Source organism: Ascidiella aspersa, chromosome 2 (assembly GCF_963924565.1).
Source record: "Ascidiella aspersa chromosome 2, kaAscAspe10.2, whole genome shotgun sequence".
Classification (NCBI taxonomy): domain Eukaryota; kingdom Metazoa; phylum Chordata; class Ascidiacea; order Phlebobranchia; family Ascidiidae; genus Ascidiella; species Ascidiella aspersa.
This window is the reverse complement of record NC_139448.1, coordinates 31,289,525-31,304,625: the sequence shown is the minus strand read 5'-3', so window position 1 is coordinate 31,304,625 and position 15,101 is coordinate 31,289,525. Positions and strand designations below refer to the sequence as shown.

Sequence of the window (15,101 nt, the reverse complement as noted above, 5' to 3'; positions counted from 1 at the left end):
ATTTGAAATTTATACCAAGAGTTTCGCGTTAATGTGCTTTTGCTGTTCAATGTTTTGAAAGTGAATGAAAAAACGAGAACCCTCATCTGCTGCTAACCTGCGTCAAGGCAGTAAAGCTACTTGTGCAGCAAAAAACAGCCACATGAAAAAATGTTTTTCATCTCAGATCAGTGGTTTCCAACATTATTGTAGCCACAAACAGTCAACTGTTTCAAGTTTAGCCTGGCCATGAAATTTTCAACACTTCATCTTTATAAACCTTATAGAGCAAACTTCAAATGAAAGTCAAACTAAATACAGTAGAATTGTTGTCCAAACAAATTTTCGAAAATGTCCCGCCACCCTAAATACTGAAAACTAGTAATAAATATGTTAGTTTTTAGTGAATTTAGTCTATTAGCAAACAGTTGAACACATATATGATTTGTTGAAGTAAGTGACTTGAATAACGCCGAAAATGCTCAAGATGCTGTAGTTCAGATAAATTAACAACAGTCCAAATTTTGACAGGTTTAATTGTACCTTAGCGACCCATTTTTCCCCCTTGCGCCCCATGTTTGGGTCTTGGCCCATACTTTGGGAATTAGGCTACTGGCATAATTGCACTGAAGACTCAACGAAAGTCTCTTCTTCAGTCACAAAAGTGCTAAAAATTAGGCTGGCAGCAGATACAAGTTATCAACTGGTAGGCGAGGTGTATGTTCCTTTTGTACAGGTGCTTTACAACGTCTAACGTAGGGTGTTTCCTACGGAAAAGTCGTTAATACCAGTGCAAGTGGCGAAACACAGTTTTATAATAGTCCATGTAAAACTAATGGATGTTTAATAAAACGGCATTGTTGTTATTACAGTTCGATTTTGTCCTTTTGGGGGTTATTGGTGGGGTTCGAAAATGGGTTAGGGTTGAAATTATAAGGGGAGTTAGTGATATACTTGAGGTTGAGGTTATAGGTAAAGTGTTGTTTAGGCCTGATTCTGACCATTTTAGTCTTATTCTGTCGGGTTTTGGACTTATTCTAATTTAGACCATTAGGTATTAGTCCTATATTGTGGTCTTATTCCGAACTGTGTTTTATTCCAACGTTGATGTTTGTTGTTCTTATCTCGGTCTTATGGCTGGAGTCCGATTAAACGTAAGTTAGGTTTTGTAAAAGTCATCAATGTAATCGATAGTTCAAAAAGTGGGACCTTTATCGAGGCTTGGTGTATATTTATCGTATAAAGTCTACTGTTTATTAAAAATGTATACGTGTGAAATTTTGAAATATCGTTCACAGACTGGTGTTTGCATTAAATCAATAGTAAAATTAGTTTTTTTTAGTTGTTATTTTGGTACCCACACATCTCTTTTATAAACGAAAAATACACCGACGCAAATCACTTAATCAATTCGATTAATGTACGATGATTCAGAACGAAGAGTTGTTTGCCATTTTAGGGGGTTCGACGTCCTTTCCGAGTTTTGCCGCCAACGCAACGTACTTGGATCTCCAGTCGTCAAGTTTCATGTACAATCCCTGGACAGTGAAACAACAGCCGTCACTTGCTTCACAAGTTCATTACATTTTATTGCCAGGAGCGTGTTACAGGAACAAAAACTATCGGTACGTCATAAAACCTAATCAACCATGGTAAAACATCGGCAATATTTAAACCAGTGGTTCCCTGACTAAAATGACTTTTCACTGTCGTTGCGTGCCGATCTTTAAGGAACAATTTTCCTCCGTTTTGTTTTAGTTTATTATAACCACTGGGTTTCTGCGCTATAGCCATATTATAGTTTAGAGTGGCCCAAGGTTGAATATAGGGTTGTGCAGTTGCAGCCGGACTCAAGTTTGGCCAGAGTCTGACTCGGGCCCCGAGAGGTGGACTCGACTTTATTTTTCCATCCGGATTCGAACTCTGGTTTTTAAACGACTCCGCAGCCCTTATTTATAAATAAACCGGACATTGCTGTCAAAAAAATGCAACCATCCTCACCGTTACCGAATAAAGATATGACTGTTAAAGTTTGAGTCAGCGGTAAAAGTTTATTTTGACTAGCAACTAAACATTTTTCTTAAAAAAACTTTTTAAGGTAGAACAGTTGCGTTGAGTAGCAACCAGGACTGCGGAGTCGTTTAAAAATAACCCGACTCCGACTCCGGCCAAAAAGATAAACCCGTGTCCCGAGTCCGACTCCGGTCAATTGTGCGATTTCGTCGAGTCCCGAGTCCAGCCCTGACTCTACAGCCTGTATTCCACCAATTTACGTAACTAAAATAACGTGGACATTGAGCAATCCACTTAAAGGGGTGTCATATAATTTATTTACTCACAGTACATGGTTTGAATATATTCCACCATATGCTAGTCCACCTTTACAATTTCCAGTTGGCGGACATGTCAGTTTTGCAATTTAGTACTGCGCGCAGCCCTGGTAGCAACAACGGCTAAAATGCACAAATTTGATGTCGTGTATCCATGTCCCCAAATGTGTTGTTTGGTTAGTTTCACTACTTAAATACAACTTGTAATGAACCTGCAAATGCCTGTTGCCTCCGTTGGTCTGGTAAGCCTCTCTCGCGTGGAGCATTCTCCGGTTGTTGAACACTATCAAGTCGCCTTGCTCCAGTTTGAAGCGAAACTGAAATTCAATTTAGTCGTTATCACTAAAAGTCATTCAGGACAATTCAAAGGAAAACGACTCCAGTAAAGAATGAAAAAAATATCAATGAAGGATAAAGACATTTTTACCCAAGAATGAACAATTTTTTAGCAAAAAATTAATAAATTTTTTTTAACGGTATCGCGCCCTAAACATTTAAAATTAAACACACTTCAAGGCTGTCATTGTAAACCTTTCCAAATGAGCCCATAACTAAATATATGTTTTTAAAGGTTAGTTTGCCAAATCAGTTGCACAATAACACTAGTAAAAAATAATATTAACCTAACCAGTGGTTATCAACCGGGGTGCTGCGGCGCCCTGGTGTGCCATTTGTATAATGCTCAAGGGTGCCGATAGGTATTTGAGAATTTTCAGGAATCTGATATTTGCTAATCTAGCAAGTTTCTTGTTACAACTATTTGTGTACAATTAGAGACCAATATATCAAATGACATTTTCCTACATGTTTTAAGTTGATTGTGTTGTTCTAGTTACATTTATAGTGACATTGCAGTAAAATACTTGAAAATTTCAGTCGGGGTCTTGAAAAGTTATTTAATTGGTTTTAAGGGGCGCTGTAAGCTATAAAAGGTTGAGAATCACTGAACTAAACGTTCGCATGATCAGAGACGAGGTATATACTCACAATGCTATAGTTGCGGTCACATATATTGTAAGCTAATAGATGCAGTTGTTCTGCTCACCTGCAGTTCTTTGCGACGCACGACCTGGAGCATTGCGCGGTGAGCCTTGTAAAACCGCTCAACGTCCCGTTCACGCACCTGGGGAACTCCCGTGGTTGCTGGATGCCAGTTGATTCCGACTATCTGAAATTCCGAAGAATAAAATTGGAATAAGAAGCCGTATTGTAAAAATATCTAAGCCCGTACAGAAGTAGGTAGCATTTTGCGCCGTTTCAATATCTCCCTTTTTTTCGTTTTTAACATGATGTCGCGTCAAATCCTTTGTTTATTCACCTGATGTTGTTACGGTGAAATTCAGTGGTTCTCAACCAGGGTGCCGCGGCGCCCTGGTTTGCCATTTGTAAAACTCAAGGGGGCCGAGAGATATTTAGGAATCTTTGAGAATATGATTTTTGCTCAACTTTTACAAATTTTTGTTAAGGTTTGAGTGGAATAAATCCGATTGAAACTTCCTACGTGTGTTGTTTCAGTTCCGTTTTTGTGATATTCTGGTGATTAACCTACGAAAAATCTTGTAGGGGTGCCGCAATATTTATTATTTTTGAGGGGTGCCGCAAGCCATAAACCAAATTTAGCGTTTACTTCACTTTTACGTTTTATGACAATGACTCGACTTGAGCTTGCTATAACTGTGACTTAACTGGGACTTGTGATTTATTGTAAAAGACTTGACTTGGACTTAAGTTATTTTACGAATGACTTGACTGAGACTTAAGTCATTTTGAAAAGACTTGTTTGAAACACTGGAAAATATCGATTTTCTTAGAAATAAATAAAAATACAGATTAGCAATACAGCTGCATAAAGTTCTCACCTCACCAAAGTAATCGACGTTCACAACCGGTTTCTGGTGTTCAAAGAACCTGTTCATACGCGGGTCGTTGGCAAAGTGAGTCACGGGCACCTCAAGCATGGTCTGAAAGTCATCTGGTGATTCTTGTCGCAAAATCGCCACCGCTTCGAACAGGTCAACGAACTTTGAATCTCCGCCACTGACGCATTTGTCGAAACTGCATGAGGGGCGCAAAAAGGGGTGAATACTAAAACTCTGGCCCGTGGACCCCTTTGGGGTACGTGAATCAGTGATTTCCGACATTTTGTTTTTCGAGCGGCAACTTTTATAAAATATAAATCGTTCGCGGCACTCTTACTATTGGAATTTTGCTAGTTAGTTTACTGCAAAGTCGCAATAAATAAGAATAAAACATCAGCATAACTGTGCACAATATGCAGAGAAAACGTTCTTGATTTGTTCCATTTTAATCATACACAAAAAACTATATCAAAAACTAGAAAATGAAAAGAATGATTTCGCGCAGTTATAGCTGTACTATTTCTTTTTCAAAAATTGTAAATATACAACAAGGCAAGTCGAAGTCGGACTCGAGACTTGGGAATCGAGTAAGTCCACCTAAAACTACCCGAGTCCCGAGTCTGGCGTGCTCGTGAGCAGTACCAAATTTTGAAACTGATATGGCCGCCAACTGCAAATTGTAAAGGTAAAACAGCATATTTATTGTGGATATATTTTCCTCACGCCGAAATTGACGATCAAGCGAGTGCAAGTTGGAACGTTTCACAAAACAAAGCAGTGTTCTTATGACCTAGGTCTAGGCACTTCAGTTCTTGTCTTTTTTATTATTTCGGGCAAAATGACTTATGCCAATTTGTACAGATGGCCGTATTTTGACCGACAATTTACAAAAGTGTTTTAATTTGGACTATTTTAATATAATTGGGTTATTTAAATGTGTCTTTCTATTTTTCGCATAGGACTTAACCGGGAAATGAGTGAATTCAAAATACCTTGTTTAAAACGTAGAATCTTGTGTTTAAATATAAAGAACTGCTCTTGGTCGAGATTGTCAAAATATAACGTTTAAGCATACACACGTTAAAATGTGAAATTTTATTATTGCGAACACGGGTACAGTTCAATGTTGTTGCAGGCAGTAAAAACAGTCGCTTGAGGCTGTTAAAGCGTCTGTATTATCGTAAACAAAAAAGAATAATCAACACATGAACCGGACAATCCAACATGTTGGGAACTTTATATCAGTGTTGGAAAGAAGTCAATAACTTGTACTTATAGGTGACTGTCTTTAAATGACTGGACTTAAGTATTTCGGGCAAATGACTTGACTTGATTGAAGTAATTTAGACAAATGAATTGACTGGGACATTATAGGCATTTACGCAAATGACTTGTCTTTGGTGCCTTAGTTAAATTAAATTTAGTGGGTTTGGGCTATTTAAGCCAATTTTTTAATCTAATAAATGTTAACTTGCTATTTGTTTTGGTTCTTGGTGTAATATTATTCAGGATAAAATGTTGCTGCGAAATTAAAATCAGGAAAAATATTTGCTTGTGATGCAATGCTGTGACTTTGATTTGAATTGCTATTGGTTAGAAATAACTTGACTTGTATTTGAGTATTTTTGCAAATGGCTTGACTTGGATTTAAGTCATTTTTATGACTTGCTTACAACGCTGTTTCCTATAGTCACAGTTCTGTCCAACTGCGCTATTTAAAACCCATGTAACACGATTTTCATTTTAATGCCGGACTTTTGCAAATTCAGATGGTGATAACTTTACCCACAAAGTATTCCAAAGCGAAAAAAAAATAACTTTTTGGGCAATCTGTTTACATGAATGTTCCAAAACGTCAGGTTGCGTAACTGTTAGGTGTCCACTTTTATAGTGTTCTGCTTACAACGTAGTCCTCTAGACCAGTGCTTCCCAACCAGTGGGTCGCGAAACATTTCTAAATGTTGCACTTTTCTATTAAATTGGGATTATACTGCATTATCATTACCAAACATTTAGGCAACAGTATCACAAAACAATTATGTGTTGTGTCGCATTAACTGATATTTTAGTACGCCACTACACCAGTAGTAAAGATGCAGGTTTTATGCAACTTTATTCGTTTGGTAAAATCTCATGTGGGTCGTGCAATAAAACTTGCATCAAAAGTGGGTCGCTAACGGAAAAAGGTTGGGAAGCACTGGCTAGTCGATCTGTTGTTCTTACGCAACGGCATGAAGCATTTGAATTCCCGGGCCGTTCTCGTAGTAAATCTGGTCCTGGTGAAGAGGCAGCTTCAAATCGGTGTTGGACGCGTTTTCCGATAGTTTCTCCGCAAAGACGTCGAATTGCTGCAACCAAGCGGTTTTTGGTATAATCTTGGCAAGCGATTACGATTCAAAGTGACATGGACCATGAACAAAATATAAGGTATGCCAATTTTAACCACGTACATCTCTTAGTATGTATAGACCTTTTAAGGAAATTTGTCTGGGCTAAGGACGCCGTGCATAGGCCTACCGTAAAAATATATAATAAGAAACCGTCGAGAGAACATAACGGCACTTTGAAATTATATATGGCCAATTTACAAGAGTTTCGTTACTTTATTTACCATTGACCAAAGGCTATAGCGCCGTGTGGACTAGGATCCTTTCGAAAATTCATATTTTGGCAAAATTAGTTTGGTAATATAACTTGCTTACAAAATCACTAATGTCTGGGCAACGTGGTCATTGTGACACAAGCAAAACCTACCCACATAATATTGATTTGGTTTCTGTGCTATGCGGCATTGAAGTCAATGGCACAAACTTAGTTGTCAAATTCTTGCTTAAATCATTTTTTCGAACCATGTAATAATCTTGTTATTTGTCCAAAGCGACCCTCTCCTAAATTAAACGTTTGGGAAACCCTCGATTTATCTTTTAAAATGCATTTAGACCTGAGTTAGGATTACACATTTTCGCACGAGTTACAAGACGTCACATTATGACGTTATTTTGCGACATCAACTGTAAAGCATCTCTCCATGTCCCCAAATGCAAATACTGGATACGCACATGCACAGTTGGTAAGACCAACTGATGTTTAGCGGAAATATCATGTTTAAAATCAGAAAGTCCAACCAAACCCGAAGCGGAACTTTGCGAACCGGTTTTGGACTATTTTTTCCCCGAACCGTAACCGAATCCGAACAGTTTTTTGTAAGATTTTAAGGAGCCGGACGGAAATTTCCTAATATTTCAAACCAACCTGAACCTTAACGAACCCGAACCTGTCAAAAAAGCGGTTCACTCCACTAATGACGTAACAACTTGTATTTCACAGAGCCAAGTTACTCCATATTCGAAAATTTATAAAAAAGGGAATAATCATTAAATAAAACGTTGAGTTACGCGTTTATGAACACAGTAAACACCTAAATTGGTTAATTGCCATAAGCCTGTAATCTAAAAGTTCTTATTATCATTATAAATTATTACGAATTGTTAAATAGGGTTTTAAGTTCGCGATTGTTCAAAAGGTTTATCTTACAATTTAAAAAAATTTTTTTTTCTTTTACAATTTTAATTTTCTGCCTATGTGTACATCGTTTTGTGATTGTTTATACTGGTCAGTAATGGCGCATTCTGTCAAAAAAAGGGTTGGATAAGAGTTATCAGACAAGAGGCTTAGTGTGCTGGCTTTTTGTGTTTGGGCGTGGTGAAAACATGTTGATTTTAGCCTAGAAGTTGAGCGTATATTATTGTGCAAAAGAGCCAGTTTTTGTAGTAAAATGGTATAGTTTGATGGAAAAAAAGTAAATGGATTTGTATTATGCCAATTTTAACACCTCATGATATTAAAATAGGTGACTGAAATATAACGAACAGGTCGCTACGATTGCCTTTTTATTTTCAGACATTTCAATAATGAGCTGCATGTATTTAATACTTTACGAACCTTAGATTAAATACGAGTTACATTTCAGTAATTATTCTCTACATTTATTGGCCCACATTTTTAGGATTGCCACAACTAATATTGTATCCAAATCGGAACTAACTGTAACTTTTAAATTGCTCCGAACCTAAACCGGAACTGAACCGGATAAGTCAAATGGTTCGTCCCCGTGAGTCTTATCAGAATGCATCATCTATAAAATTGAGTGCAAGTAAACTTATCCTGCACTAAAGAGGCGTTTTGTAATTTATCTAACCGTTCCCTTCTTATTCTCTCGGTTAAGTTATCGATATGCAATACAAATATTTAATTACCTCTCCAAACGTCGTGGATTCAACGTAGCCCACCATTCTTGATACCTGCAAGACAATAGGTTCTCTTTTAGTTTGTTTGAAGGCAAACCGTTGCGTGTATTGCAAATATTTATCTTTTCGCATTATCTTTTTAGAAACGCCATATACGCGTACCGCACTGATGTACAGTAGTATTTCACCTTGGAAACATGGTTGTCGCCTGTTGGGACTTCCTTGATAAGACATAGGCCAGTCTCCACGACGTTTTCTAACATTCTGAAATTCAAAAAACGTGAAAAGCGTTACAGATAAGTCAGGTATTTCGGACATTCAGCTAAGGCATTCTTAACCTTTTTTTGTTGCACTCCTTTGGGATCACCAACCAATTCTCGCACCCCCTCCTAGAATTGCTTAAATAACAAAACCATATTCTAATTTTATTTTTATACAAGTAACAGATAACACTGTAACACAATGCTAAAAATGTAAAGTTTTAAATTTAACTGAGCAAAGAAGAAATATAAAGAAACCCTGGGTTAAGGAGACATGAACTTGCAAATAAAATTCGTAAATGAACAACCAACGGTGTTTGCTGACGACGAGTTTTTAAGACCAACTGAGCGCCTACATCCTCGTTCGTTGTCGAATGTACATATACCGTGTGCATTGTGCAATGTGCATTACAACATGTCAATTCTGTGTTTGTCCTCATTTTCAAAGCTATAAAATGCAGCCAGCTGTAATTTAGATGCGAAACCATATCGTAAACTCGTCGAGAAAAAATACTGCCTAACATTTCATCAACTGTCCTAAAAAAATATTTTTAGGCTACGTATAAACACCTGCATTCTAGAATTTATATTAACTTTATTAACTTTATGTTTTCTGGACTGTTAGAAGATAATTGCTCTAGTGCTGAGTAAGGTAGTTACACTTATCGTTATTCTATCGAAAAAAAGCTTATCTTGTTAAGTGGAAAAACGCTAAGTAAGGTCGCAAACCACGACTAAAATGCAAAAATCAATCTGGTATCCGATCGTCAACGATATCACTCCAGGATCGGGCGACTCCCGATACCACTTTAGGTATCGACTTCAAGCCCATACTTTTGGGCATACCTTTAATAGTTTTAGGCATACTTTAAGTAGGCAATAAGGCTGGAATTGCGATGACAATGACTTACCTATACAGTCCTTTGTCGCTGTGCAATGACGCGTACTGCACTTGCCTCACTGTTCGTTCACGCTTCGGATCGGCGATGCTGCGAGTGATGACGTCACGCTGACGTATTTTGCGCTCCAAGCATTGGTCGCAGTAGCACTTGGCGCGCAGCCAGTCGGTCGGGTGGCGAACGACATGCGAGGAGATTATTTCTCCATTGTATGAGGTTCGCAGTTCGGAGCCTTGAGTAAAGGTTTAAAAACAAATCTTTTTTTTAATTACCAGGCCATGTGGTGAATTGAAACAACACATACGTATAATTTCAATAAAAATATTAGAGCCATGATATTCGATAAAATCGACATTTCGCAATTTACAGACGTTTCAGCAATACCTCATGCCATCGTTTTTTAACACTGATGATGGCATGAGGTATTGCTGAAACGTCTGTAAACTGGGAAATATCTCTAATATTTTTATTAAAATTACTAAAAAAACGTGTATTGTGTCCCAAAACATGCGTCTAAGTTAATCAAAAATGAATAAAGACATACTCGAAACGTTCAAAACGTCACCTACTTTCAAAATGCGTTCAAAATGTCACCTACTTCTAAATAAGAGCTGTATAATAGTCCTACTACGTCTGAGTTACGTTTCTTGGTGGGATTGCCAACGTTGTGTGCAGTATAAAATAACTTTGCATTCATTGCTAGTAAAAACAGTTGCTAAAATTTACAGGTGCCTCTGCTTATGCAAAATCAACACGCGCAAATCTTTTTTATTATACAAAATTTCGTCTTATACTATAAATAAAAGCAACTGACGCTAAAATGAAAATAAGCAGTTATCAATAACATCGGTTGGGATTTCAATATATCTGGCTCGATTTAAGAGCTTATTGTAGAAGCTTAGCAACTTTATTTCGCTACTTCAATACAGACTGGGCACTTTACTTCAATACAAAATTCATAATGTTCTTCAATTGAAGCCAACTCTTTATTGGCTGTTACTAAACACGCATTTTCAAGAAATTAATTAAACATTGCGCAACATGTAAAGAGCACAAAACATTAATTGTAATGCGTTGTCGGCTGGATAGATGTAGCAGATAAGGCTAAAGGTTCCGTGACATTTTTTTTAGTAAAGTATATAATGTTTTCACGATGACCGATCAACGTTATTTTATAAATAATAAGCTGAAACGTAGGTATAGCAGTGCGGACAAGTTATTAAAACTTATCATCTTGTATTTAAATGCAATATTTCAACAGGTCCGCCTGGTTTTCAGCTGTTATTGGCAAGAAAACAAGAATCCTATAGCTAGACGAGTCGCCTGTTCGAGGCAACACGCGATAAAAACGAAAATCAAAAAAATGTTTACCGTTGTCGCTCGCGGTCGCTTCTCGCAGTGACAGGTCTTCCGGAAAGGCACCGACGTCGATTGTGTAGACCCCTGACACAGGTGGCTTACAGTTCTGGCATCTGCAGTTGTAGCGAAGCCACTTGGCATGAAACCTGCAACAGCAAAGGCATAAAACAACCGGTGAACAGGTGACTGGCTCTCGTCTTCATAACCAAGGGTACCAATTAGCCGAATTATGGTATTTTCTTGATTAATGGGAACAAAACAATTCATCTTAAAAACATTAAATGGTCTCCAGCCAATTTAACTCGCAGCTGCTAAAATCCAGTCTAATTGCCTGAAGTGCTAAAACAAGTGCGTTAATTTGGTTTAAGTTGGCAAATCTTTTAATCAAAAAGGGTAAATGACGCATTAGACACAAACATGGATTCGGATATTGCTCGAATAACAGCACTATATAGTTTAATTTAACAAAAACTACAGTTCGCAAATGAAAAAATTTGGTTTAGGGGGGCGTGGCCTGATTCCCTGGACAGAAAAATATCCACAAATTTCGAGGATGAGAAAAAACGTAGGCTACCAACGGTCTGGTAAAAGTGATGAGTAGCTTATTTTAAATGAGAACGATGACTTTCATCAGTCGAGTCATTACTTCAGGTCACGTACGCACAGTCTACCAGCAAACTTTGCACAGCAAACAGCAGGGCGACTCGAAGACGCAAAGGCGACGACGAGTTAATGTTTTGCAAGGTGCTCTGGCCATAAGCGGCCTCTGTCAATAACCGAGGAGCTCAAACAACCTTGGAGCTTTAACATAAAGTGCGGTTTGTGAAAACGTTGTGAATTAACAGCTAAGAACGTTTTCGGAACATGTTTTGTTGTGTCATTTCTGCCAGGGTTTGTCTGCGAAAAGGGCTTTTAAAAATGACAAATTTTGAGCGACTGATGCATCTGCAGCGTCTTTGTCTAACAAAGCTATAATGCTGAATAACCCAGGGATTTTTATACCGGGTACGCGGAAGAAATTTAGGGGGGTAAGCGAGTAAGAAGTTTATTTTACTGGCCTGTGGCGATTTTCCGTAAAAGTAATTAAAAAAATCGTTGCTATTGTTTTTGTGACGGGAGAAAAAAGTTTTAAACTGCAGCTACAGCGTCCAAGGCTAAAACGCCATGCTACGCATAGTTATAGTTTGCAGCTCTAGACATCAGATCACTGTTATTGTAATGCAAACTATTAAATCGTTTCGTTATAACCGACGTTTGTTTTTGACAATATTTTCCGCCCTTGGAAGTCATTATGGTTTGATCTTAAGAAATGAGCTTTTACATTGCTTTGTAACGTAACTGGCCAAAACTTAGTACCGGTAACTTTTAAACGAATTTCAATTTATCTACTAACATGCTGATTATGTAAGCCAATGTTTTTAACAAAATCCGTGAATTATGCGCTAATCAACAAAAAATATCTTTGCCAAAGTTTATACTTTTATTGGAAGCAGACCACATTATGTTTTTTTTCCTAAAAACGCGCGCTTGGTCTTTTCAATTCATTATACTTCTAAAGGTTACACCATACATGCAGATAAGTCGAAAGAGTACGCAGCTAAAAACAAGTTTGAGAACCCCTGCAATAACCCAATAAAAGTAACCCAGAGAGTTCAGTCATCACTACATAAGGGATGCATAGAAGACTTCTATTTAGTATTTACATAAAAGCTATTTGACCAACCCACTACATAAACCTTTTCAACAACTTCAATCCAAATGTGTTTGCCTGTTTGGTCAAAACAGGCAACGTTGAATTTCATTTAAGATGAGCCATGCATACACAAAAACACTCATCAATCTAAGGAAACTCAAAAATACGCCAGTTACAACAACAAACAAATCACATCACCTGCTAACATGGCCGTCTTTCCACCGAACCTCGCATGTACTTTTGTCCAAGGCAATCTGCACCGAATCAATTGAATTGCAAGCCATTTATGCTTTACCCAGTCTTGCGATATGATAGATTAGCTGCAAGTGTAAACAATAATGTTTAAATAATTCACAGCAAAACAGGAAGCAATTTGTATGTCCTATTGCGATATTGTGTTTAGTATACACGAATCAAGAACAGAGCTGACAAAAGCGATCGGAATCTGCTAAACGGATCGGTCGGGAATCTACCCCTAAAAAGTGATTAAGACCAAAATCAGCAAGCAGGCGCTCTATTCCAGCAGGCGCTAGCGATTCTAGAACGCGCTAGTAGCTAGCCTCGACCAATGCTGCAAAACAACTTGCGGGTATTTTTTTGCCTTTTGTCCCAAGCGCCGCGTCGTTTGCGTGAGAGACCAAAAGAAATAAGCTTTTACACCCACAAGAGCATCCACCCGCTCTTTGTAGTCTAGGATACATTAAACCTAAGAGTAAATATTTTTATCACGAAGGGAAGCAGAATGCATAGCATTGTCAATAAAAAATAAACAAAATGTAATGGGCATTTTGGTAAATGTAAAAGCAAGGCACCTCAACTGTTTGTGTGATATGTACATTTTATGTATGATTTGTATTGTAGCCCAAATATGTTGTGATCATAAAGTAGTAGTTCTTTTTTGCTGTGACGTCACTATAAGTTTAAAGCAACACACGTTTACTATCGGCAAGGTTGTAAGAACCTCTTGATTTGTTGATTGTTGCACTCTAATCGCACTGAAAACATTATATCAACGCGGCGTCTCGGACAGCAGGGGACGTGGCGTTATTTTGCACAATGTGCGCAAAAATGTACACGCCAAAATGTGCGCACATTTTAAACTGCCTTCAAAAATGTGCGCACTTTTTTTCACAATGTGCGCACATTTTGAACTGCCTTAAAAATGTGCGCACATTTTTAAGTTAGAGTTAGAGTTAGAGTTAGAGTTAGAGTTAGAGTTAGAGTTAGAGTTAGAGTTAGAGTTAGAGTTAGAGTTAGAGTTAGAGTTAGAGTTAGAGTTAGAGTTAGAGTTAGAGTTAGAGTTAGAGTTAGAGTTAGAGTTAGAGTTAGAGTTAGAGTTAGAGTTAGAGTTAGAGTTAGAGTTAGAGTTAGAGTTAGAGTTAGAGTTAGAGTTAGAGTTAGAGTTAGAGTTAGAGTTAGAGTTAGAGTTAGAGTTAGAGTTAGAGTTAGAGTTAGAGTTAGAGTTAGAGTTAGAGTTAGAGTTAGAGTTAGAGTTAGAGTTAGAGTTAGAGTTAGAGTTAGAGTTAGAGTTAGAGTTAGAGTTAGAGTTAGAGTTAGAGTTAGAGTTAGAGTTAGAGTTAGAGTTAGAGTTAGAGTTAGAGTTAGAGTTAGAGTTAGAGTTAGAGTTAGAGTTAGAGTTAGAGTTAGAGTTAGAGTTAGAGTTAGAGTTAGAGTTAGAGTTAGAGTTAGAGTTAGAGTTAGAGTTAGAGTTAGAGTTAGAGTTAGAGTTAGAGTTAGAGTTAGAGTTAGAGTTAGAGTTAGAGTTAGAGTTAGAGTTAGAGTTAGAGTTAGAGTTAGAGTTAGAGTTAGAGTTAGAGTTAGAGTTAGAGTTAGAGTTAGAGTTAGAGTTAGAGTTAGAGTTAGAGTTAGAGTTAGAGTTAGAGTTAGAGTTAGAGTTAGAGTTAGAGTTAGAGTTAGAGTTAGAGTTAGAGTTAGAGTTAGAGTTAGAGTTAGAGTTAGAGTTAGAGTTAGAGTTAGAGTTAGAGTTAGAGTTAGAGTTAGAGTTAGAGTTAGAGTTAGAGTTAGAGTTAGAGTTAGAGTTAGAGTTAGAGTTAGAGTTAGAGTTAGAGTTAGAGTTAGAGTTAGAGTTAGAGTTAGAGTTAGAGTTAGAGTTAGAGTTAGAGTTAGAGTTAGAGTTAGAGTTAGAGTTAGAGTTAGAGTTAGAGTTAGAGTTAGAGTTAGAGTTAGAGTTAGAGTTAGAGTTAGAGTTAGAGTTAGAGTTAGAGTTAGAGTTAGAGTTAGAGTTAGAGTTAGAGTTAGAGTTAGAGTTAGAGTTAGAGTTAGAGTTAGAGTTAGAGTTAGAGTTAGAGTTAGAGTTAGAGTTAGAGTTAGAGTTAGAGTTAGAGTTAGAGTTAGAGTTAGAGTTAGAGTTAGAGTTAGAGTTAGAGTTAGAGTTAGAGTTAGAGTTAGAGTTAGAGTTAGAGTTAGAGTTAGAGTTAGAGTTAGAGTTAGAGTTAGAGTTAGAGTTAGAGTTAG

General features: G+C 37.4%; 1 protein-coding gene across 1 annotated transcript; it reads right to left on the bottom strand.

The window, feature by feature from the left end:
- Positions 1-1,409: 1,409 nt before the first annotated feature.
- On the bottom strand, positions 1,410-12,948 carry LOC146164893 (uncharacterized). Its single transcript, XM_083381446.1, has 10 exons — positions 12,825-12,948; positions 10,946-11,079; positions 9,587-9,806; positions 8,604-8,679; positions 8,425-8,469; positions 6,392-6,516; positions 4,169-4,364; positions 3,355-3,477; positions 2,522-2,626; positions 1,410-1,517 (listed from the first exon to the last, which is right to left on the bottom strand). Exons 1-10 carry the CDS (start codon positions 12,908-12,910, stop codon positions 1,410-1,412), a joined length of 1,218 nt encoding a protein of 405 aa, XP_083237572.1. The 5' UTR covers positions 12,911-12,948.
- Between the last annotated feature and the right edge of the window lie 2,153 nt (positions 12,949-15,101).

Bases quoted from the DNA above. Each gene is read 5' to 3' on its own strand.
- LOC146164893 (XM_083381446.1), bottom strand. From the start codon at position 12,910: ATGGCTTGCAATTCAATTGATTCGGTGCAGATTGCCTTGGACAAAAGT. The intron at 8,680-9,586 runs GTAAGTCATTGT...TTTGAATTTCAG, and splicing joins AGCGACAAAGGACTGTATAG to AATGTTAGAAAACGTCGTGG. The intron at 1,518-2,521 runs GTTCATTACAAG...TTCACTGTCCAG, and splicing joins GAGGCAACAGGCATTTGCAG to GGATTGTACATGAAACTTGA.